The sequence below is a fragment of the Grammomys surdaster genome, unplaced genomic scaffold (assembly GCF_004785775.1).
Source record: "Grammomys surdaster isolate TR1022 unplaced genomic scaffold, NIH_TR_1.0 146, whole genome shotgun sequence".
Taxonomy (NCBI): domain Eukaryota; kingdom Metazoa; phylum Chordata; class Mammalia; order Rodentia; family Muridae; genus Grammomys; species Grammomys surdaster.
The window spans coordinates 11,313,474-11,338,396 of NW_021604604.1; the positions used below are offsets into that span (position 1 = coordinate 11,313,474).

The 24,923-nt window shown below is 43.2% G+C and overlaps 1 protein-coding gene across 2 annotated transcripts in view; it reads left to right on the top strand.

Moving 5' to 3' along the window:
- Positions 1-217: 217 nt before the first annotated feature.
- The window catches only part of Bend7 (BEN domain containing 7), an 82,734-nt gene continuing 58,028 nt past the window's right edge, over positions 218-24,923 (top strand). For both annotated transcript variants that reach the window (XM_028764879.1, XM_028764880.1), the window contains exons 1-2: positions 218-290; positions 2,595-2,678. In XM_028764879.1, the coding sequence (XP_028620712.1) occupies positions 230-290; positions 2,595-2,678 (145 nt within the window). In that variant the 5' untranslated portion in view covers positions 218-229. The remainder of the gene's footprint in view (positions 291-2,594; positions 2,679-24,923) is intronic.

Below are 24,923 nucleotides of genomic sequence, written 5' to 3' on the forward strand. Positions count from 1 at the left end.
AGGGGGCACCGAGGGGTCGCCTAAGACACCGGGAAGGCGGCGCCGCGCGTGGGGACAACTTCGCCCCGGGCGCGCAGCCCCCGGCCGGGCTCGCGGTGGTTCCTCCCGTCCCTCGGCCTCCCCCGCCGATCGCGACGCGGACCTTGGTCCCGGCGCCTCCGCGGCGGTGACACGAGCCCGCCTCAGCCGCCGCCTCAGTCTCCTGCCGCGCCGCCACCTTGCCCGCACCATGGAGTTCTCGGAGAGGAAAAGAAGCAGGAAATCCCAGAGCTTCAAACTGGTGAGCCGAGGTAAGCTGCCGGCCCGGGGACAGGGGCGGGAAGCCGGCGCCGCGCTCCGCGCACTCGGCCCCGCGCGTCCCGGCCGCCCGCGGGCTCCACGCCGGGGGCGCGCCCGCCCCGACCCCCTCGTCCCCGCCCGAACCCGGGGCCCCCGCGGGCCGTACACGCCCCGCCGCGGGGAAAGTTGTGCCTGAGGGGGAACCCACCGGGTGTTATTGAAGGTAAACAAGTCGGAGGGCACGTCAGGAAATTAGCAAACAATGACACCGGGGAGCCGAGCCCGCTCGGGGGTGCCGCCGCCACGGCAGCCGCCGCTGGGCTGGGGTGGCTGAGGGTTTGCCTGGCCGGCAGGCCGAGAATGGACTGGGATTTATTTTTGTTTTCGTTTTTTTCCCCCCCCACGCAAAGAGAAGGAGGGGAGAAAAAGATGATCATTGTTCTTTTCAAGAAGAATCAGCTCATTAGTGAATCGAAGCTCAAGGCAGAAATTGTTGACATACAGCATCTTTTCCAGTTGAGTGATTTGGGTGGAAAGGTAGTTTTAAGACTAGCTCATATACCAGCTAGACAAGTGTCATCACAAGAAAGAAAGAAAGAAAAATCCAGTTAGGTCCTGCCGACTAACAGGTGTACAGCACACTCTTTATAGGCGTTTATTTTGTCCAGGGAGGAGAAAGTTGAATAGTGACTCCTCTGGCTTCTGTTTCTTGTTCGAGTCCATCTTCCTGATTTGAGTCTTTTTTAAAAAAAAATGATGCCACTTCTAGACAAGGAACACACCTGTCAAAATGTCAAGTATCACCTTAATAAAGGAGAAGAGTGATACCTCCTCTCCCCATCCCACACCCAGTGGTAATGGTACAAGTCCTAATAAGAGCCCACCCTCTTTAAATATCTTTGAATCAACTTGGGTCAAAGCCAAATCAGAGAAGCTGTCCACTTTCCCTGGGTGATTTTTATCTAGCATTAGCATCTGAGGAAGGAGCCACAGGACTATTCCGGGGGGGGCCGCCCCCCCCCGGCCCCGTCAGAAGTCACGTGTAAACAGGTGACTCTTGGAGGGTGATTGCAACGGATGGAGTTTTTCCCAAACTCAGCTAAGCTGAAATGAGGATTTTTATAAAGCTCACTTTTGGATAGTCTGGAAATGGTTTAATTATAGACATTTTTGCGAATCTGCTCATCTGTGTTTCCCCTAATTTAGTTTTGTACTGTTTAACGATAGAGGCCTGAAATAGTGTAGTGCATGCATTCAAAATATTTGGCTACTCTTTCTTGGTATCCACCTCCCCAACAAGGCTGTTGCCTCGAGTTTTGTACTGTGGAAGTCTCACCATGTGTGATGACCCTGTGGAATAATGTGCTCCATTCAGGATGGAGGCTGCTTTCTTACTTAGGGCCCCAGGGAACTTACTACTCTGTCTTAAAAGAGAGGGTAGTTTTGTCATATTGTCCTGTGACAGCTAAGGCAAACAACAAACAAGCCCACCAAAACCTTGAATAGTTGTTGAGAAGGGACCTCTATATTCAAGGGTCCTGCTTTGTAGAGACCTACGTTACCAAAATGCTGCAGCTTCCACAGGAGATTGTAAGATGTTGTATTTGAAAATTTGATTAACATAGCAAGTTTTTCCTTTTCTTTTCTTTTTTATGGTAAGTGATTCTGCTGTGCAGGTGCTTTTCAATTTTTTTTTTTTTGGAAGATAAACTATTGCATGTTCAGTAAGGGCAGTAGTTGAATGTAAAAGATTCACTTATGTGAAAGGTAAAAGTCTTGCTTCTTTTCTAAGTATACTTTTTTAAAAATAACACATCAATATATATTTTTAAAAAATATGTGCCTACTTTAAAGCTGAGATTTTCTGGGTAAACTGAGTAAAGAGACAGTTCAGAAGCATACTATTGACATGCTCACAAAAGTGGGTTGTGGAAATAAATTTGGGAAACTCCTTTAGCCTGTGATTTGGCAAGATTTTCCTTTTTTCTTTCTTTCTCTCTCTCTTTCTTTCTTTCTTTTTTACAAATATACTTGCTGTGTCTAAGAACAGAAACCTGATTAATTGATATCTGAGGGTAAAATTTACTACGAAAACTGTAGCTAAGCATAGCTGTTCTATAAAGGCAAAGTAACATTTCAAGTTCCAGTACTTCACAGTAAGCAAAGTTTTGGTGATTACTATTGACTGCAATTTCTGTGAGAGTTCTTGAAGATATACCTGTAAATTATACATATGGAGATGGGAGCCTTTAATTGCTTATTCCTATTTGTTGAAGTCATTAAAATTCTAATGTTCAGTTATTTTCTCATGCCAGATTATCACCATGAGGTGTATAAAATCTCAGAATTCAGCAACGATGTTAATGGGGAGACCAAAGAGACACAACCCATTTTCCTAGGTAGGTTCTTATGTCAATTAATTTCTCAGCAAAACAGCATGGTGTGGCCATTTGCAATTTCAGGGGCAGGGTGGTACAGGGAGAGACCGTGGGAGAACGGGAAATGTCTGCCATTGCTTAATGCATGACATTCTTTTCAAGACCTTTTATTTTACAGATTGCCAATATATCCCTTATTAACATTGCTAAAAGTTGTAATTTCAGACATAAATGTTTATTAGTGTCTGCACACAGTGCTAATTATCACTCAGTCACGGAGCCAGATGCTGACTGCGCAGTTTCGCCACTCGTCGCTCACCCCATTTACATTGCATATTCGCTGGCATGCTTCACTGGCAATAGTTTGTGTAATTGGGGTATTACATCTTTGACATCTGGATAACAGAAATTCAATTTCCAGGAAGCTGCTATTTGTTTGGTTTTGCTTCTGCCTTGGGTGGGATACAGGATGGATGTGCTGTCTTATTATAATGTCCTTTCACCTCTGTGGCCTGGTTGCTAATCCTGCCATGACACAATTAAATTAAATCTATAGTCCAAACAGTGTAAGGAGAATAAAAGTGTGATTGCCTGCCTTGCCACCTCTTGATAGTGTCTCTTACTACTCAACAGCTTTGCACTTCCTGGCTGCGTCTTTCTCACTAACATTTGTGGTCAGAGAGAAAAGATGGCTTTCTCCTGTCACCACCCTTCCTGGCTTACCTCAGGGACAGAGGGAGGAAAGGCAGCATCCTCTAAACTTTCTGATAAGTGTACCCTGTTTGCCTGTGCACGTATAGCTTGAGCATGAGGCGTGTACACGGAGCATCTTATATATACAGTTTGTTATCTGCAGCCTTTGAGCCAAAAATTAAACTGTCTAAGCTGCTTCCTCTAAAAGTGTTTATCAAAGCCAAGTGCAAGGTATATGGTGACACTTAGCTTCAACTTTGCCCATCCTGAACTCTCTATAACCTCAGGTAGTAGGGTGAGGTCCAGGTACTGCAGAACCAGGAAGGAGAGCCTGTGGGAAATCAGGGTAAGTGTTTAAGAGCAAGGGCCAGAACTACTCAGTGACTGGATATCTGTGCTTGGATTGCTGCTTAGATCCATATCGGTACTTTTGTTTTGGCTTGGCTTGTTTCAGATTGAAACATTGTAACGACTGTATTTTTGCCCAAGATCTTTCTCTGTTTTAGTTTAAGAAAGAAAAGGGGTGCAAAAGCTTGCAAAGGGCCAGGCAAAAGTCACACTTACAAAGGTGAAATAGAGAGACATGAGCCATTCCTACCACTCATGCTCACAAAATGATCATCACAGGCACTTAGGTCTTTCCAGTAAGGCAGGGAACAGTCTCAAGACCAGTACCACTCCCAGCACCTGCTGACTATTAGGAACACTGAACACCAAAATCAAGTGAGATGCTATGGCCCAGAAAGAGACTCATCTCAGATTAGACTCCTATGCTCCTGGATGAGATGAGTTCATTAAGTACCACTTGAAGCCATCTGAGAAAATGAATTTGTCTTCTAGTAGAAAATTTACATTTCTCATGCAAGTGGAACATCATGTCCTGGATTTAGTTCTCGTCCAGCAAAGGTCTCCTGGCTGCTCCTTCCTATTAGTTGCTTGGAAAAATAGTAGCAATGTTAGTAACAAATTGTGAGGCTGAAAGAAAGGATGAAGATCAGGATGATGCTAGTACTTGGAATTCAGTAACTGCAAGCTCATGGACCTGGCGAATGTTCTTTTTTCCTTCTTTGAATTGAAGATACAGGAACATCATTAAGGAACCAGGCATTGAGTCCATCTTGACAATGGTTTGTAGAAAATCCTTTGACAAACAGTTCAGAGGTTGAGGAAGTACCTGTTCTGGGGAAGACCAGATCTAGTTCCCAAAGATCCTCTAGGCCAATTAAAAAGAAGTGGAGATGATTTGGAAACAGAATTTCATAGAACAGGAAATAGTTACAGATGATATACAAAATTAAGAGCTTTGTTGTTGACAGTTTGTGTTACTCTTCTTAAAACATAGATTTATGTCAGGCTTATTTTGTAAATTGCTAAGACCTATTCATTCCTAGGATATGGATCTAGAAGATTTTGATACTTAAATACTTGAAAGTTGTAAAAAGTATCAGCACATAGCTTCTGTGACTTTACATAGGATGTTCTGTAGTCAGGATTTGTGTTCTCTGCAACATTCTACATCTAGAAGATTCGTGTGTCTCAGGTGAATAGAGAGTACCCTAGAATTTGGCAGAACTTCCCACATCAAATCTCTTTCTTTGGACTATTTTTAGGCTGCTAACTAATATAACATATCTGGAGAGGTAAAGTAGCTCCCTAGAATGGTAGCTTGTGTAAGTGCTTTGGGAGTTGCTCACATGTTTTTGATTTGATTAAGGGTTAGAAGAGGTAACTTTACCCTGTGGACTTTGACTTTCTCAACCCAGTTCTTTGAAACTACAGTAAAGATTTGAGCACTGTTTGAAGGGAGACTATCTGTTTAGTCAACTCAACAAGTGTTTCTGTGAAGAAATATTGTGAGCTGAGCCCCTTTCTGGAATGTGCATGGGATCAGAAATGGATGGGACAGGGACCCTGCTCTGAGGACTAAAGTCCTTTGTGAGGGTGGGGGCGGTGTGGATAAGACAATTCTGGAAGAAAGGTGCGATATGCAGCAGTCACAACAGTGGACGTGTAAGCAAGGCTCTCTATGTGAATGTTCAGATTTACTCCCCGGAGTAGTACATCCATACCAGCGTTGTCATCTTCATTTTAGATAAGGCTTAGAGATGTTGCGAAGATACCAAAGGTCACTTACTCCTTAGGACTTAACATAAGAGGAATCCTAGGGCAAGTTCTGCCTGAGCTTTAAACATGCCACTGTGTTGTCTTCTGCCTGAACAGTAATTAAATGGCTGTTGGAAAGGAACAGGGAAAGGCTCCACTGCTAGTTGCAAAGGTAGGGTGGGGAGCTAGACCTTGAACTACTGAGATTTGCATAGACAGAAGATTCCTGGTGGGAAGGGAGGTACTGGCTAACACAGACTGATAAGCAGATGAGCATGTCTACAATTAGATCGTAAGTGAGGGTTGCACTTTAGAGAGTATTCTCCTGCTATCTGGGAGTCCTTCTATGATCAGGACAGTTGTTATTACTCCCAAAATAATGAGACCTAAACCTCAGAGTAAAAAGATGTACTTCTAGTAACAGAACCTAACTCCTAACTTCTCTACGCAGCCAAGGATTATTGAGGCTTTAGCCAGAAGACACTTTTTAATGAGGCAATGCGTTCTTTGTAATGGTGATACCAATATTAAATGAAGTCCCTTTTTGTACTTTAGCTTTTAGTTCAGCTTTACTTTTGTAGGATATAAATCTGAGGCGTATTTCTTTGTCAGGTGTTCAAGTCTCATTAATTTATTCATTTAACAAATATTTATCGAGCTCTAGTTGCTTGTGTGCCAACCCCTGTGTGTGTTGGTCTTTTTCATATTTAGTTCAGTAAGCAGCACAGCTTTTAGCAGATGGAGTACATGGTTCAGTGGTGATGCCATTTGATTGGGGTCCAGATCTCCGAATCTTGTAATCTCTTTCTTGATAAGAACTACCCCTATCAAGGGCTCCAGAATCTCCCTCAAGAGAACACACGTCCCTGACCACAATGCTGTGCTCCTCTTTGGAGAGCTGTGGTGGCCACTCTTCACCTAGGGATTAAACATCTGGGTCCCACCTCAGTTCTTAGGTGCCCCCTAAAAGTACTGCCAGGGGAAGGAAGGAAGCCTTCCTTTCCTGATGTTTCATCATTTATCATGGCAGGGGTGGTGTGCAACCTCAGGGTCAAGGGGAATGGAAAAGGGCAGAACCCTTATATCCCAGCCTCTGTGATCCAAACTGCATGCATTCTCCTTAGCAGAAGCTTCATGCACAGCACCACAGCCACTTAATGTACCTACCCTTTCTGTGCCAGTGCAGCTTTTCCTTGATGGCACAGTGAGGAGACAACTCTGTGAACTAAGAATATGGCAAACATAGGTAGCGTTTATCAAAAGTCAGGTGCAGTGTAACACTAAGAACTATGTATGTTATTCCATTCATTGCCCTAATAAAAAGCACTGTTGTTTGTATTCTGTAGGGGAATTTTGGAGTTTACAGAGATGCTCAGTTGCTCAGAACTAGGCTGTAAACCAGTGTGTCTTCCCACAAATCCTACCCTTGACCATGGGCTATGCTTAATTCTGATGCACTCCTCTGCAGGGCCCCTGTCATGAACTACTGATAAAAGGAGAGCAAAGCTGCTCCCAGAAGGGTGAAGGAGACTCAGAGAACCTCACATGCCCCCTACAGTGCTGTGAACTTCTAGCTAATTAGAGTTCTATAGTCATTGTTTGGTAAACATTGAACTCCATGATTTTTAAGATTGCAGTCAGCACCAAAATGCGTGATTATACTCAAGCCCCCAGCCCCCAAAGACTTCAGAAATGTTGCAGTCTGCTTCACTATTAGAAAGTCTCCTGGGTACATTAGATACATTGTAGCTTCGGATGCAAAGTTGGTCATTCTTAAGCTGCTACTGTCTACCGAGAGGCAGGGGCCAATTACAGCTAGCCTCGTCCAACCCCTTTCATTAGTCACATAGTTACTGCTAAACTAGGAAATAGACCTTGGTCTTCTTCCTACTTTACAAATGTGAGACTTATCTCGGAGATAGAAGTGACTTGCATAAGGCCGCACAGTACTTAGCAGTTGACCACACTTAAATTCAGGTATCTTGACACCCTGCTCTGAGATCTCTTTGCCATGGCAGGACTGTCTTTAATCCTTTCCTCACATGTTGCTCATGTGAGCTGATCTGACTGAGTGACTTCTCTGCAGAGACTATAGGATCAAGTTTGTCTCTCTTAACTGAGAATTCAGCATCCATAGTTTGTCCAATCTTGCCAGCAGCTCCCTGCTTCCAAGTGCCTGTTCCCCAGCAAATGGTACTTCTCTAGATGGTGATAGGCAGCCCAGGTAGGAGGTAGTTTATAGTTTAGACCTGGAGAAACTCAGGAATCTCTGAGGAAAAGAGGGTTATTCATGGTCTCATTAACTCACCACGCTTCTGAGAAGGCATTTTCATCTGTAGATGAGAGAAGTGGGTTTATAGAAGTGTTCATTTGCCTTGAGTTGTTGAACCAGTAATAAGAGCTGCATTTGAATGTAGTCTGGCCAGATTCTTTCTGCTTCTGCTTCATATAGAAAGTGTGACTTATCCTCCTCATCTTCCTGCTCATTGTCTTCCTAGATTTCTTTTCCATTCTTCTTTTCTATTTTATTTTCACTGGAAAAAAGTGTTCTGTGCCAAAGTGGTCTCTTCTCATAGCCCCCAGGACCTCCTTGCTTTCTTGTCTCTGCACTCTTACTAAGGCTGCTTCTACCGTATGCACTCTGCGACCATGCCTGTCTCAGTTCCAGACTCCTAGCAAAATCCAGTCTGTTCTGATAGTGTTCAAAGTTCAATTCCATTATTTCCTAGGCCACATTTAAAGTTTAATTCCAATATTTCCCAGGCCACAAGCTTTTCAGTTAATAGCCCAGTAGAGAAGAAGCAGACTTAGGTTCAGAAAACTTCAGTTTGGTCTCAGGTTAACAGTTAATAACGCCTTGAGGGGCTGCAGAGCTAGCTCAGTGAAGAGCACTGGCTGCTCTTGCAGAGGTACCAGGTTTGACTCCTAGTGCCCAAATGGCAGTCACCACCATCTATAACTCTAGTTCTTGGGGAGCTGACCCCTTGTTCTGTCTTCCACAAACCCTGCATACATGCAGTACACAGATACACACTTAGGCAAAATACCCACACAAATTTTTAAAATAAAACAATGACACCCTGAACGAAACTCTTGAGAAAATTTCTTTATCTTCTGTGACAGAGTAGCGCTGCCTGCCAGACGACTTCATCAGATTCCTCTTGAGCATATACAGAATCCTAAATAGCATCTTTTCAAACTGGAAAGCTTGCTGGTCTTAATTTATATTATTCCCTATCTCCATCTCCTTCCAAATTCAGTGTTTTTCTTCTGAGTGTTTTACTGCTGAAAACTAACAACATTCCTTTCTGGTACTTAACATGCACTGCCTCATCTTTATTTCTCTTTGTGCCTGGCCTAATTGTGGTCTAGGTAACAGTATAGATCCTTCCTCAGACCTGTTTAAACAGTTGTCACATTGGACTGCTTGTTTATCTTCACCATCTCTCCTGATCTGTCCTGATATAGATTATCTAAACCTAGAGGCTAGTGTGGCCTGGATTCCTCTTCAGATCCCCAGAAGCAGTTACTATAGTGTTTATAATGGTGCTCACCCAGTAAGTCTTTTGATACTTGTTTAAGCACATGAACAAATCAGACCCTGATGCATCAAACCGAAGACCTATCTTAGAACATAATACTCTATTGAAACTTTAGCAACAGCTGATAAACCAAACTTCTGTGTTTCATAGAACCTCTTTGAGGAAGTTCTTGTAATCTACCATGCTTAGTCACTGTTCTTTTGCTGTAATAAAACACCATGACCAAAGCAATTTATAAAGGAAAGTATTTAATTTGAGGCTTGCTTACAGTTTCAGAGGGTTCATCCATAATTATCATGGTGGGAAACATGGTGGCAGGCAAGCAGGCATGGCACCGGAGGAAGTTGCTGAGCGCTACATCCTGATACTCAATCAGAAGACAGAGACACGTAGAGTGTGCTTGGGTTTGAACTTCCAAAGCCCACCCCAGTGACATACCTTCTTCAACAATGGCGTACCTCTTAATCCTTCCTAAACAGTCCACCATTTGGGAACCGAATGTTCAAACATAGAAGCCTATGGGCACCATTATCATTGAAACCACTATACATGTTAAAGCTAAAATTTGGGTTTTCTGATGTTGACCCACAAGATACAATTTGAAATATTTTCTTTACGAATCCAGAAAAGTTCAAAAAGGAGATAAGCTTGCATGTAAAAGCCAGTAACATATTGAAGATCAAAATTAGAAGGCCACATGTTCTGCTAGTGTTGGGCCTTGCTATGACATTGGAACCTTCATAGAGGCAAAATGCCTAGGGCAACATTGACCCATTGAAAAATGGAGCTTACTCTATCTAGTTCTCAGCGTCCACAAAAGCAGGGTGGTTTTTTTTTTTTTCTTAAAGAAAATGAAGCCATGCATCATACAATTCCAGCAATAAACCTAGCAGCCATCACCACTTTCCAGGGGCAAGACATTCCCATGTGCACAAGCTGTTCAAGTCACACCTTCCCAGGGATGCCTTACAAAGGACAAGAGAGACTGACATCACCTGCACTGACTCTTGAGGACCCACATAGGGCATTATCTGTCTTGAGAAAGGTTGCTTTTCTCAGGAAGGCTCTGTGTGGTCCAACAACTGCTCTCTAAGTGAGAACTGTAGATATCATGTTTTACTTCTACATTGATTGTGAATAGGTCATTAAAAATGTTCTCAAAGGACAGAATATGAGGCATATTAATAATTTCTCCTTCCTAGTTCCCCTGACAATATGCGTGTGTGTGTGTGTGTGTGTGTGTGTGTGTGTACAGTGTATTTTGCACCTCAAGCCTAGGACACTGATACAAAAAATGTGTGTGTGTGTGTGTGTATTGCAGATTATTGGAGAGAAAACAACCTAGAAAAGGATGTGCCAGGAGCAGGGGAGTCAGTCTGCACATGCCAGCAGCCCAAACATGCAGTAGTTGGTTCAGGGAACGCCGTTAGTTTCCTTCCAGTATCACACACACATTGGCTTGCTCCCTGCCTGACATACCCCATCATTTAATGCTTTCTGGTTAAAGCCCATACTCCTTAGCATGATAAGGGCCTCAACACAAACTGTCTTTCCTGTTTATTTCTGACGCCTCCCTTCTCAGCCCCTATGCCCAGCTACACCAGCCACTTTGCACTCGTACAGTGGTCCTGCTTCCTCAAACTGTCAGCCATGCACCTTGCCACCTGTCTTCCTTCTTCACTGGTTCTATGTCATTCCTGAAGCGTCCTTTAGGGAGTCAGCGTGCACCACCTTCTGCATCTTCTCTGCAGCATGCATGGGACCCCTATTAAAGTAAAAATGTAAAAAGTTTAATTATGGTCCTCTCCTGCTACACTGTAACTAAGGGTTAGCTCTGTCCAGCACTGCTGTTCTCAGAAGGAACATTGACAGCTGCTTGATGAATGAAGAAAGAAGAGTCTGATTCTAAACTCAGTGAAACCATCCCATTTGAAACTTTGTTTCTCAACTTTTCTACCTCTTAAAAGTTCTTACCCTGGTGGAAATATACACATCTTTAGTAACTAACTGGACTCTCCTTTCAGAAGTAAACTATGTCAACTGTAACAATGAGATGTTTAGTTTTAATTGTGTATGTTTCCTATTTAGTTAGGTTAATAAGAGCTCCCTACCCCAGCCTGTCCCTCTGAAGTAAGAAGCTGTTCTGGGACCTTGTGTATTCATCATCTTCTACCTCTATGGCTGTAATTATCACACCACTTGTGAAGGTGCCCCTGAAATACTGCAGTGCATCCTGGGCGTGTCCACTGCTGGTCTTAATCTAGAGTGACCTCTTCTACCTTCTATGTGGTCCCCCGTTATTTATCATTCCAGGCTCAGCAGAAGTCTCTTTTATAAGGGCAAGACTTATGATTTTAAATGCTTACAGTTTTCCCAGTACAAAACTTGGCACAGGACAGGTTCTTAATAACTATTTTTGAGTGGATGAGTGAGTACCATGTTGAAACATGCTAACTATAGTTTCCTACCAATTGTCAGCTAATCTGAGTGAGATACTACATTGAGCAGAGACACTTTTCCTGCATAGAAGTGTCCTGTGCAGTAGTGCAGTAAGGTCTTCTTTCTGTCCTTAACATGTTGGCAGCATAAATATACATAAATGTCAGTAGGTTATAACGATCAAACATGCTTCCCACACATGTCACCTACAGCATAGTCATTAGCAGGCCATGGTATGGCATAGTCACTTGTGGGCAATTTAGCTTTGAATAGAAAAAACTACAGTTGTGCAGCACCAGGCAAGTCTGCCATTGTGTGACTATCAATGAACATACTTACGAAGCTCGGATGCTACACCACCACCATCTGCTCCAGTCTTGTTGCCCATGGTTGCATATATGGTTTCTTGATGGAAACCTTGTTATATGACACAGCACTGTCCCATCACCTTCAGCTGCTGAGCACTCTCCCCTTGGTTGTTTGGTTGTTGTCTTATCCTTTTTTGTCTGTCTCTCTCAGATGAGAGGCTTTGATGAGCAGATTCAGCCTCAAGCAGGAGAGATGGAGGGCGCATTCCATTCATGGTCAGGTTACTGTGCCTCCTCTCTGCACAAAGGACAGCTTATTACATGTGTACTTGACAATGTATTTAAAATCATTGCAAAGTCGAGACAGATTTTTCTTCCCTATTCCAGACAATCACTATCCTTGTAAATAAGAACCCATAAAATTGTTCTGAGTATTACATTTTTTTTCAAGCATGTACAAATATACTGTGTTATTTGAGTTCCAAGGGGTTTTACAATGTTTTTTACTTGGAAATCAAATTTTATATCTGAAAGGTTAATGGAGAAAACTAATTATGCTATCTGGTAACCAAATGTGTGATGAGACATTTGTCTCTGTAATTAACATCAAGGAACTTTTATAGTTGCATAAAATCGAGTGCGATACGGAGTATGCTGTGAGCATTTGTTTGGACGAGGTGTCCAAACCAGAGATGTTTATGGATGGTATAAAGTTGAACTGAAATGGAGTGCAGGTGTCTGAGCATCCCTCAGCATTTCTCATTGTTGAAGTGGAAGCCAGAAGATTAATAACTTTACTTTGTCATGATGAAATAAGTGATCTGTTCTTGGAACAGTGGTGCGGCACATAAGTTACTCAGTAATTCCAAGAATTTATTCTGTTCCAGGAATAATATCCTTAACAATTTATTTTTACAGAAAAAGTTGAAGCAACATAATAGACTATGAAGTTGCATATGTGGTTAATGGAATTATATCTCAAACCTGACTTTACGCCTACAGATAAAATGCACAGAGTCCCACAAAACCACACGGTTAAGATACAACTAGAAAGCACAAAGTCAGGGGAGGCAGAAGTTAAAGTTCCTCCATTAACACTAAGTCATTCTCATCGCACATATATAATTTTTTCGATTACAGCAAGACTTTAATGAGCACCTTAATATGCACTGCATGAACCATGGCTGGGAGCTGCCGCCGCCATGGAAGTGTTAGCTTTCATTTCTCCACAAATTCAGTGTCCTTCCTTTGAATGCTCCTCAGGAAGGGAGAGCCTGGCGCTGCACACAGTGGAGAAGTGTGGCCCCCACCTGACCCGACTCCCCCTGGGTTACTCTGGCAGTTCTTCATTTGTCAAGGAGAGGGAACTATTTCTAACATCTTCCACCTTGGATGTGCTAGCGGGATCAAATAGATACTTGCCTTGCAAAAAGCTTTCCTAAAACAAGACTGGGCAGAGGCGCACAGTGACCCTGTTTGCCATCCTGTGCTTGCTTGATGGAAAGAAGAAGTTTTTTTCAAAGATGCCACAGTTGCCAGTTTACTTCTTGTAGATTAATTTTTAAAGCTTGGCTTAACTGAATCATCCCATCATGTCTCTTAACATAATATACTTTGTATTCATTTTACAGCTGTCTATTGAACAGACACTAATGCCAGACTAAAGAGATGTTAAATCCACTGGCTTGAGATAAGGGAAGTAAGGATTCCAAGGGAACTTAGAATACCAGGGCCACCAGGGGGATTCAGGAACATAGCCCTCTAGAAAATGGCCTTTCTTCCAGTTCAGTGTTTTTATGGGATTCCTGGGTGTGTGAGTGAGTAGGTCTCTGTGCCCATGTCTGTTTCTTGTGTTTCCTTGGTCCCTCTTCCATCTTCATATTCATTTTGTCCTATTCTGATGAGTTCGTTTTGGTTTGTCTTACTATATTTATTATTATCCCTTGGAAGCCTGCTCGTTTTCTAATGAGGGACAGAAATGAGGTGGATCAGAATGGGAAGGGAAGTGAGAGGAACTGGGAGGGGTAGACGGAGGGGAAACCGTAATTGGGATAAATCATGTAAGGGAAAAAAATCTATTTTCAATAAAAAGAAAAAAGAGAGAAAATGTCTTGTTAGCTGAGGCCTAAGCATGTCCCATGAAGTTGTGGCTGAGCATTCGGAGGGTTGATGGCACAAGTAGAGAGTGAGACAAGGAGGAGCTTCGGGACCGCTGGGACCGCTGGGACCGCTGGGACCTCTGGAATCGCTGGATGGCCTTCATGTATTTAAAGCAGTGACTCTGCTGGCTCAACATGACAGTCCCTAAATAATTAGATCTATTGAATTGTTCTGAAGGGAGGTCAGACATTACCTATGTGATTGCAAATGTGCATCCAGACCTGATTGCCACTTCGTAGACATGGGGGTGATGTGGAGGGTAAGCGGCAGAAACCAAGACTCCAGAAATGAGCAAGGAGGCCAGACGGGGAGGCCAGCGAGCAATGTTGGGGAGCTGGGACTTCATCCTAAAGGTTTTGGCATTTCACAGCAGGACATGGTATGATTAGATTTGGACAGTTGGAAAATCCCGCTAAGGTCAAGGGAATAGACTGGAGAAGAATGACGGTGAGGCTCTTGGGCAGAAGCTTCATCCAGTGATGATGGGGGTGAAGTTGTAGTGATGGGGAAGCATCCTGGCTTAATGGTGTCATGATGAGAAACAGAACTTCAGTCCCTGGAGGAGGGGAGACAGGAGGAGAGGGGAAGGGACAGGATCGAGAAAGGGAAGGAGAGGAGAAGAGGTATGGGGAAGAGAGGAGTGGGAAGGGGAGGAAGAGGAAGGAGAGAAGAGGCAAGATGAGAAGAGACTAGGGGAGAGGAGAGCAGGGGGAGGGGGAGGGGACGAGATGAGGGAGAGGGAAAGGAAGGGGAGGACTATTGAGAGGAAGAGGAAGAGGAAAGAAAGGAGTGGGGAGAGGAGAGAGGAGAGGGAGGGGAAAGGGGAGAGGAAAGGAATAGTTTCCAGGTGTCTGACTTATCAGCTGAGCTGGTGCCATTTATTAAGGCTTGGAGATAGATACAGTCACAGCAAAATGAAGCTGTGTTGTGGAAATTTTTAATCCCAAAGGGAGAAGTTGGAGGAGGAAGGAGAAAACACCATGGGTTAGGGGTCAAGAAAGCATGGCCCTAAGGGCTGTCCAATTGAGTTAAGAGCAGTCTAGATAAAACATAGTAAGTATCGATAGGAAAGTAGATTCTAATAGCATAGGAGGAAGATTGTGAGACGTGTAAGAGAGGCTGGTAGACAACTGAATATGTGGGTCTGGGATCACAGAGTGAAATCTGCACTGGACTTCTGTATATAGATAGTCAGTGGAACCAAGAGAGAATCATTAACTCCAGAAAGAATGTGGAGGGCAGGAAGACACCTGAACAGGCGTCCTGAAAAAACCAAGATATCAAAGGCAATACTCTGCAGACCAGTGGTTTGACATAGAAATGGGTTGTGATGCCAGCTTAGTGAATTATCACCAGCACTGAGAACAGTAACAGCTGCAGCTCACCAGTAATAAATAAATAAATAAAGATGTCAAAGTGCACGCATGCAAGCCTAATGAATTAATGAAATTCATGAAGCTGTCATCGCATTTGTGTGCAGGGTATCTGTGTTCTGGGTTGTCATGGAAATGTGTTTCTTACTTGAACCATGGTCAGGAAGTTTGGAAGCTACCCGTTTACATTACCATTGCTTAACTCTAGAGATTTCCCACTAGTCTTGCTCATGGAAGGCTGCCGCGCTCCAGGTAACTTTGGCTGTGACGTTACATGACTCTTTCTGTGGTCTTTAAAGAAAAAGGCTGCAAATGAGACCCATTTCATCATCATCAATATCATTTATATTGAAAACAAAACCATGTCACAGCATGTGCATTTAACTTGCAATATTTAAGGGTTTTAATTACTGAAGAAATGTAACACAGTGAGTACTCAGTCATGTTCACATTTAACTGATAGATGACACAGATATGAAGATTAGCATCTTGGGAAGCCGAGATTTACACTTGTGTATTAGAGCTCCGTCAGAAGATTTCTGTACAGTAGATTAGAGGCTCAGCATTTCAAATTATATTGAAAAGGATGTGTCTTTCCAAACAGTAAGTTATGAATATTTCATCTCTTACTGAATGATGGCAAGGATTTTATTTACATTACTGTTGGAACTCAGAAGCATCTCGTTTTTGTTGTTGCTTCTCTCTGTGTGTTTGCTGTTGTTTTTGGTTTGGTTTGTTGAGTTGGCATTACTGTTCTCTTTTTTTTTTTTTTTCTTGCTTTCTTTCTCTTTTTCCCCCTATTGGTTTACTTTGCCCTCAGCAGTGCTGGGATTTGGAGACAGCTCCTATCCACGATCTTGATATTTTTGCCCTGTGTGGATTGTCAGCTTTTTGCTGTATGTGTCATAGAATCACTAACATAAATGCATTCAGAGTCTACTTCTCTGAATAAAACATTTGTTTTTCATAAAATGAACAGAATTTGTATGAATCAATCTTCTAATTTAAAAGAAAATATATGAGCTTTATTCTTTGACTGAGTTATTAGCACAGCTAAGTCGGAACCCATAGATAGTCCTGTTAGGACTCCGTGCCTACCACCATGTATGGTGACATGACTAAGTGAATAAGGTGCTCATCAGCATCCAGATGATGTGACAGCAACTCCCTGGACACCACACGTTGTGAACACTGCAGGAGCCTCTGCCTGCACGGTCTACTTGAGTGGGCTGGAACATGGTGAAGCACACGAACCTAGAACCCAGCTACATCCAGTTGAGTTCTAGCCTGTGCTGCAGTTTCTCCTGAGGACAGTGCATAGGCCAATGTTAGACGTTCTCAGCTAATTCTCAGGCCAAGCAGGTGTGTCTGATGCATATATCTCAGGATGGCCACAAATGCCGTTCAGCACATCTGCAGTGATAATGTGTTATAATGCCAAAAGGTTGGACATTCCTGAATAGAATACTTTCTGGAAAGCCTAGGACAGTGGCTCTCAACCTTCCTAATGCCATGACCCTTTAATACCGTTCCTCATGTTGTGCTGACCCCCCCTCCCCCATAAAATCATTTCATTGCTACTTCATAACTGTAGTTATGCTTCTGTTATGAATTTATGCTGTGATTATGCTTCTGTATGAATAAGGAAATATTGTCCATTGTCCCCAATATTTCCTTAAGGAAATGATGCTACAGTGACTACCATGTCACAGACGGTTGTTGAACTGTTTCTGTAGGATTAATTCCGACAAGGGGTTCTTGCCAAATTTCATTCCAAAAAGGTACTTTGTTTTTTACCAAGTTATACAGCTACCAGGAATGTATGGCAGTGCATGAAGCCCTACTCAAAAATAAACTCATGAGTCTGTGATATTTGTTCGCCAAATTAAAGGATAATGAGTTTCACCTTAATTTTCATTACATTAATCATCAGGGACATGAGGAACATAGATATTTCTCAAATCCTTTATTCCTGTTGTGAATTGTTTTTGTGTCCTTGTCTGGTTTTTAGTCTATCCCTCAAACATGGAACAACATATTTACAGTCCAGATGCCCTTATCTAGTGTCTGACTCACCAATTCAGCAGTCTGTGGCCACTTTTTTGCCTCTTTCCTGTTCAGTGGCATTCAGACTATGCTGTGTGGAGCCCTTGGAGCTCTTGAATGTCCTCCAAGGCGTTACAGGAAGCTGGGACCTGGCAAGGCCTCTTCAGCAGAGCTTGCTGTTCCTTATTTTTTGGGGCTTCACTGAAGACTACAGTTTAAAGGGGGGGTTCACATAGAAAACTGTTGCTTCCTCCTATCAGCTGTTTCTTCTCAGACCATGTTTTGCTGAGTTGGCACTCCAGTCTTGCATGTCCCTGGTAAGCACATCCCCCCCCCCATCCCTCCACTCTCATCTTTCCCCCACCCCCACCCAAGGATGCCTGTTGGGAACCTTGATAATATTTGCATGTTAATCTGAGTCTGGAATGAGGTGCTAATCTCAAGTCCTCTCAAAGTGGAGTCTACTTCAGATTCCTTTTCTTCCAGTTCATTGCAGAGGTTTGTGGTGAGGAAAACTGTAGCACAGACCTGAGGAACCTGCTTCCCTATGCCCTTTCCTCCCTCACGGCTAGCAATTGACAGCTTAACGCTTAGTCTTCACTAAGACATGGTTCCACACCAGCTTATCCAGGTGTCTGAGGGAACATATTTGAGACCACTAGCATAATCCTGGTCAGCATACCACTTCCCATGGATGAGCTCTGCTTTCTTTGTATTTACTTTAGCATGCCATTACCTGAAAGAAATGCGAGGAGTCTTGAGGGTATGTGTAAAAAGGACTCTCCTGGTATTGTGCAAACCTCGTACTGTCTGATTCCAGAACATTCTCCTCATCCCCAGCAGAACAGCATTTTCATTGCTCCCTCTGTACAGAGGCTTCTGTGCTCCGGCACTGGCACTTAGGAACTGGAAAAGCCAGCTCTTTAAGACTGTTGTCTACCCTCCAGCCTGGAAGCTGTTTCTTCAATCTGCTTTTTTCCTTATTGATAAAGAACAGTGTCCCGTTCAGTCGCCAGTTCAGTCGTCTGCGGCCTCTTTCCTGCTCAGTGGCATTCGGACAGTGCTGTGTGGAGCCTGGAAGCTCCACCTCTGGTATAGTTGGAGATAATTAAGTCACTCAGTGATTACTTATTTCTTAAGTGAAACAACCCGACTCCTTTAACCTCCTCGCTTCTTTTAATCTTTCTTGTTGGGTTTTTCATTATATCAAGTTTTTCCACAGCCTCCTTAAAACAAAACTGGACATGACAGTGTAATACAAACCTAACCAACAGTGAGCACAGTAAGATTGTAACCAGCTTCCTGTGATTTGGGCCTTGCTAAGGCAAGTGGGCGGTAGGTTGCACACTGGGACTGGGAGACTGAGGAGTGGAATTGCCTCAGGGATTGGGAATTCAGGAGTAGGTCTCACCTTGTAGGTTAGAAACAAATGTAGTCATACCGCCATTAATGTTTCAGTGAGTGTTTTGAACTGTTTCTGTGCCATTGTACATTAAGAGAAGATCTCCTGAGTCCACGTAAGCTGTTCAACAGTCTTTGGGGTTGTTAGTGGTCCTCAGAAGTCCTCTGTCCAGAGAGGAGCTAGTATTGAAGTTCTGCCTTCTTGCTCAGCTTTACGTGGCTACATTTCCAAGGGCCTACTTATTTTCTGGTTTTACCTGAACAAGGTTCTTGGGGCTATGTCGTAGCTCAGTGATAGCGTGGGTACTAAGGCTGTAGCTCCAAGCCCAGCACCGCAAATAAGTACACAAGCTCAGTGTATTCTCACATCTGTGTGACCCTCTGTTATTCTCTGGCTGCTGTTACTACCCATTCAGGTCCACAAGCTAGAAATCTTGGTGTTATCTCTCATTGATTTCTCCTTCACATCCCTCCCAGGAGTTAATCATCAAGCCCTTTGTATTAAAGTTCTTTAATGTCTTCTTCTTTCCTCTTCCCACTCCTACAAAGTCAAAAAAGCATCCCTCTGCAATCTTTAGCAACACTCACCTGGACTTCCCTCCACACATGACTTTCTCCATCATTTTCCCAAATTGTTTTCCTAAAGGACTTATCTGTTCATCTCTTATCTTTCTATTAGAAGATAGTGAATTTAAGTTACCTAGTACAGTAACTCATTGTCTCCAGAGCCTGGCATGTGAGGCCACTGGTGAGGTGATGGCCTCACTGCCATGTTTTTTGGAATACGAAACTCCTGCAACACCAAGCTGTTACTCAAGAACAGTAGTTGGTGGCATGTCTCTGTCTAGAAGCGGTAGCTTTAGGAGCTAGTGGAAATCCAGGTTCACGGTCCCCACCCAATGAGGAGGAGAGAAAGAATAACTTTGATCCAGGAGCTACAGAAAGAGCAACATCTTCAAGGGAGAACCATGTTCTAGCTTCAGGGAAGAAACTCAAAATGTCTCTGCAAATAGTCAGGCAATTTGGTGACTAGAGTTCTAGGAAACAGAAGAGAAGTGATTATGGGGTCAGGGAGAATTGGGAACATTTTTCAGAGCAACAAATCAATACAAAAAGACTTGGGTAGAGATATTACAAAATTTGGAAGGAAATGTTTTTCAGCTTGTACCTGGTGATTGTTGTATCTCTGAGACCCTGATAAATGTCTGTTGAATAATTTATTTGATTACTTTTCACATTGACCTGTTAATATATTACTTGTTTACTGCTTCTGTGTTGACATCTGTTTTCACTAGGCCTCTTTCTGTTTTATAAGACAGTTCTTTTTTGTTTGTTTGTTTGTTTTTTGTTTTTCGAGACAGGGTTTCTCTGTGTAGTCCTGGCTGTCCTAGAACTCATTCTGTAGACCAGGCTGGCCTCAAACTCAGAAATCCGCCTGCCTCTGCCTCTGCCTCCCAAGTGCTGGGATTAAAGGCATGTGCCACCACGGCTATAAGCCAGTTCTTAAAGTTTCTTTTTCTTTTTTTTTTAAGATATATATATATATAATGTACGAGTGCTCATCTGCATGTATACCTGCGTGCCAGAAGAGGGCGTTAGATCCCATTATAGATAGTTGTGAGCTACCATGTGGTTGCCGAGAATCAAACTCAGGATCTCTGGAAGACCAGATGGTGCTCTTAACTGCTGAGCCATCTCTCCAGCCCCCTCTTTCAGTTTCTTAAGCAAGGGCCTAGGGAACATTTACTATACACTAGCATTTGGCGATCTGTAGTACACATGCTTGGTGAGTTCACAAGAGAGTAAGACACGTGAAGGTGGCATATTATCTTTTCCTTGTGGCACCCAGACTGAATGTCCTGTCAGGTATTACCTGATTCTGTGTGGGGCTGTTCTGTTGTCCTCTGACTTCTTTCTGTGAAGGAAAGTGATGTAATAATGTAGGCATTGAATGAAGAGTAGCTAGGGCTCTGCTTGTAGTGTTTGCTGGACCTTGTCTCCTTCACTTACTCTCTGCCTTATTTTGTCCAGTCTCTTACCGAAGCTGGAACCTACTGACTCGGCTGCATTGGCTCACTATAAGTGGATCAGTTATTATAAGTGGCCACTCAGATAGTAAGTGATTCAAGGGACCCACCTATCTCCCTCCCCACCCCCAGCTCCAGCTCTGGAGTTACAGGGGCACGCTGCAATGCTCAGCTTCTGCATGGGTGCTGGGGATCGGAACTCACATCCTCATGCTTGTACGGAAAGCACTTTGCTGACTGCATCTCCAGAGCTCCAGTCACTCCAGTCTTGAAAGGAATTAAATTATGGTTGTTTCACCAATAAGGCAGCCACATGGCATAGCTCAGCTGGAATATGATTTCTTTTGTTTGTCTTTCCTAAGCAGATTAGTCTCTTGGAGTCAAGTGTAAGTGAAGATGTGTGTGGGTTTGGAAAGACATCAGGAATTCACAGGCTTCCGTATAGAATCTTATTTCTCCAAATAGTACCTCATTCCCGAGATATTATTTCCCGGATACCTGTGCACAGAAAAGGCACTGATGCATTAGACCCAGGAAGACGAGAAGTCATCCAGTACCTTAATCTTAACAGAAAGAACCAAAGCACTTGGAATCTACTGGGTAGATTAGGCCCCTGATCTATCTGAATAGATTATCTGAAAACATAGGTTGATGCCTTCAGAGGTGTTAGGTGTTTAATTAACCAGCACCTTGGAAACTATGAATAGCCAGAACCCTTTCTGGACTGCTTCTACATACTCCTTAGGCTATCTTAGGTTACCTGAATCCTTTCTGGACTGCTTCTGCATTCATACCTCTTAGGTTATTTTAAGTTACCGGAGTGCAGTTCTGAGGCAAACCTTTATAATTCAAGAAACTAAAGTAATTTATCTAATAGCCCGTGGCAAGTCAGTGCAGTTGAGAAGTGAATCCAGATCTTGGGAAAATCATCCTAATCTAGCTGTTTCACCAACTACTCTCTACATCTGGGCGTGTGTGTCAGCCTGTGTGTCTGCCTCTGTTCTGTAGACTGACTCAGCTTTTTTGTAGTCCCTCAGCAGTCACCAGGTCTCATTCTGACCTTCTGCCCCATCTGTCCTGAATGTGCAAGCAAACCACTTTCCCTCTGTCTGCTGCCCGTCCAGGAGTCCCAGAGTTCCTTTACCCACCCCACCCTCCCACCCCCCTACCCCCCACCCCCCGCACCGGCAAAGTTGGTGGCCTCAATTTTCCCCACTTTTCAGGATGCAATATCCAAGCACCTGTTCCTGAAGACTAGGTTATCCATTAAGGAGCCCATCCTGCTGCTTCTAAGAAAACTTCTCAGTCCATTCTTTTCTGACCTTCTTTCCTCTGATCCCTCCACTGGTTTCAGAAGAGAGTTCTGCAGTTATATGCAGTTTTTTATTTTCTGTTCTTTAAAATGACCTGCCCTCGGCCCACCTTGAGCCCCATTCCTTCACAGCCTCACTGCTTTCTTCCTGCCCTTCCCCTTCTGGGTTTCATTCTGCTCATCTCTGCCCTTACCTTAGATGTTTGACCTTTGCAGGCACCACTTACTACCAGGTTCTTCCTGTACGTGTGCCACCTTCTTTCTTTCTTGACTCCAGGCTGCTCAGCATTCTGGGCATCAACACAACCAAAAAATGGAAACAAACAAACAAAACTCCACTTGTATTTTTAGTCTTAATCCTCACAGGCCCAAGTTCTAGAACTGCAAAGCTAAACCATGACAAAGCATCTTTGCCCTTAGAATGTTCCAGAATCCTCATGACTTTTCTTTTTTCTTTTTTTCTTTTCTAATGGTAGCACTTTAACATAGAATGCTATCTTCCAAACACAGGTGAACTTTGGTCAAGAAGCATCTCTCTTCCTGTTATGTATAAGGTCAATGCAGAGAGGTGCCCTGGCACTGGGTCAAGAACCTGTTAGCCTGTCTGAGGGCAGCTCTTTCCAGGGAGCCACAGGTGGCTGGAAAGGTAGCACCTAGCCTGTGCCATCAAGACCAGCCTGTGTACAGCCTTGGCTACTCCATGGCCAGTCTGGCAAAAGGGTCAAGAGTGGGAACACCAAGGAAAGATGCTTCCTCCTGCTGAGTTCATGCTGTTAATTGGTGGGGAAAGCCAGTGTCTGACAGGAGCCTACTTCCAGAAGAAGCACCCTGTGCTATAGACAGAGTGAGAGTCGTATAAATTTTGTTGACTCTGCGTTATTTAAATCGTGCTTGGTCATTCATTCTCATAAAAAATGGAATGTGATTTACTGTTTTCTGGATTATAACTTTGCTTGTGTTTGAAACAGAAAAAACAATTTTCTACCAATTAAGGTATTTCTCTTCTCAATAATATGTTAACTTAGGAATGTGGTTTTCCCTGCATTCTATTCAACATGAAAGGCAGAATTAATATTTTTATTACCACTTTTAATACTGAAGGCATTGCTCAGCAGTAGATCACATGCTTGACGTGAGTTGCTCCCCAGACTCCACCCCTCAAATTTTGAGGTTACTTATTTCAAAATAGCTTATAAAATTTCCTTACACAATAGTTGGTAAAAAAATACATTAATAAACTGAATATCTAACTAGATACCTCAGTACATAGGTTTTTGTGCAACTACCAGGTTCTGCATGGAAAATCTGGCTCATATGATGCTAAGTGTACTAAAATATCATTACATATTTATTTGTGATGCTAATTTTTTTTAATAGTCTCATGTCTTTTTTTTCTCCTCACATTTTAAATTTTAAGCATTTATTAGGATGACTTCATGACTATGTGTACATACTATGAAATAAGATTTTCAATGTTTCTTCAGTTAGAGGAAAGCACACTTCCTCTCTAAGATGATATTGTTACTATAGAGTTCAAGGTATCATGGAGCTGGCTGGGGAGGGAGCATAGTGGTGTAGCATATATCCAGTATGGAGCAGCCCCTGGGCTTAACCTCAAAAGAGAAGAAAAGGCAGGGTGTTTGTAATGGCTTGCAATATCTCTGCAATTGTATAGTTATCTTTAGTAGTATTTATTAAATCTAAATATAACATAGAGATGTCTTAACTTTTTGTTTTGTTTTGTTTTGTTTTGTTTTGTTTTGTTTGTGATGGGATGGGATGGGGGGAGGCAGGGTCTCATGTAACTCTGACTGGCCTGGAACTGGCTATGTAGACCAGGATGGCCTCCAGTTCACAGAAATCTGCCTCCCTCAGAGTGCTGGGATTAAAGGCATGCACTACCACGCCCAGTTTTAAAAAAATTAAACTGAATTAACTGAAGAAACATGCCCTGAGGGGAAAAATCTTTTTTTTAAAAAATATGCTTTTTTCCCCCTTTCCTTCTCCCGCTCACTCTGGCCCCACTTGCTCCAGCCCAAAGGTTTTTTTATTTATTTATTATATATAAGTACACTGTAGCTGTCTTCAGACACCCCATAAGAGGGCATCAGATCTCATTACAGATGGTTGTGAGCCACCATGTGGTTGCTGGGATTTGAACTCATGACCTCTAGAAGAACAGTCAGTGCTCCTAACCACTGAGCCATCTCACCAGTCCAGGAAAAAGAATCTTAATAAAGAAGTTGAAATTTTAAAAACAAATGAACCAACAAACAAAAAACAGATCTGGAGACTGGCTGCACAGTACAGTAAAATATATGTTACTAAACTGTAATTGAAAGTAGTTAATGAGGGTGAATTTTAGAACATACCCATTTTTTTCATCGTCAGAAAAGAATCAATAGCCTCTCCCTCTCTCCCTCTCTCCCTCTCTCCCTCTCCATCTCCTTTTATTCCTCTCCCTCTTCCCTTCCCTCCCTCTCTTCCCTTGCCCCTCCCCTTCTCTCTCTCCCTCTCCCTCCCTCTCTTCCTCCCTCCCAGTCCTTGTCTCTCCCCCTCCCTCTGCCTCTCCCCATCATCTCTCTCCACATGTTACCAGACAGCCTCTTTTCTTCTTTTTCTCCTTTCTCTTTCTGTCTTTCTTGGTCCTCTTTCTTTTGCTGCCTCTACTCCCTTTCCCAAACCCCCTTCCCATGTCCCCCGAAAACTTCATTTTATACTAGAAAAAAAAAGAAGAAGAAGTCAACCTAAGTGACATGAAATTTAGAAACAGTGGTGACCTTTGTCCAAAGTACAGAGTTGGTGTGGCAGGGACTGTGCAATGGGCTTGGATTGCAGGGGTCCTCCATGGGGATATGCTTT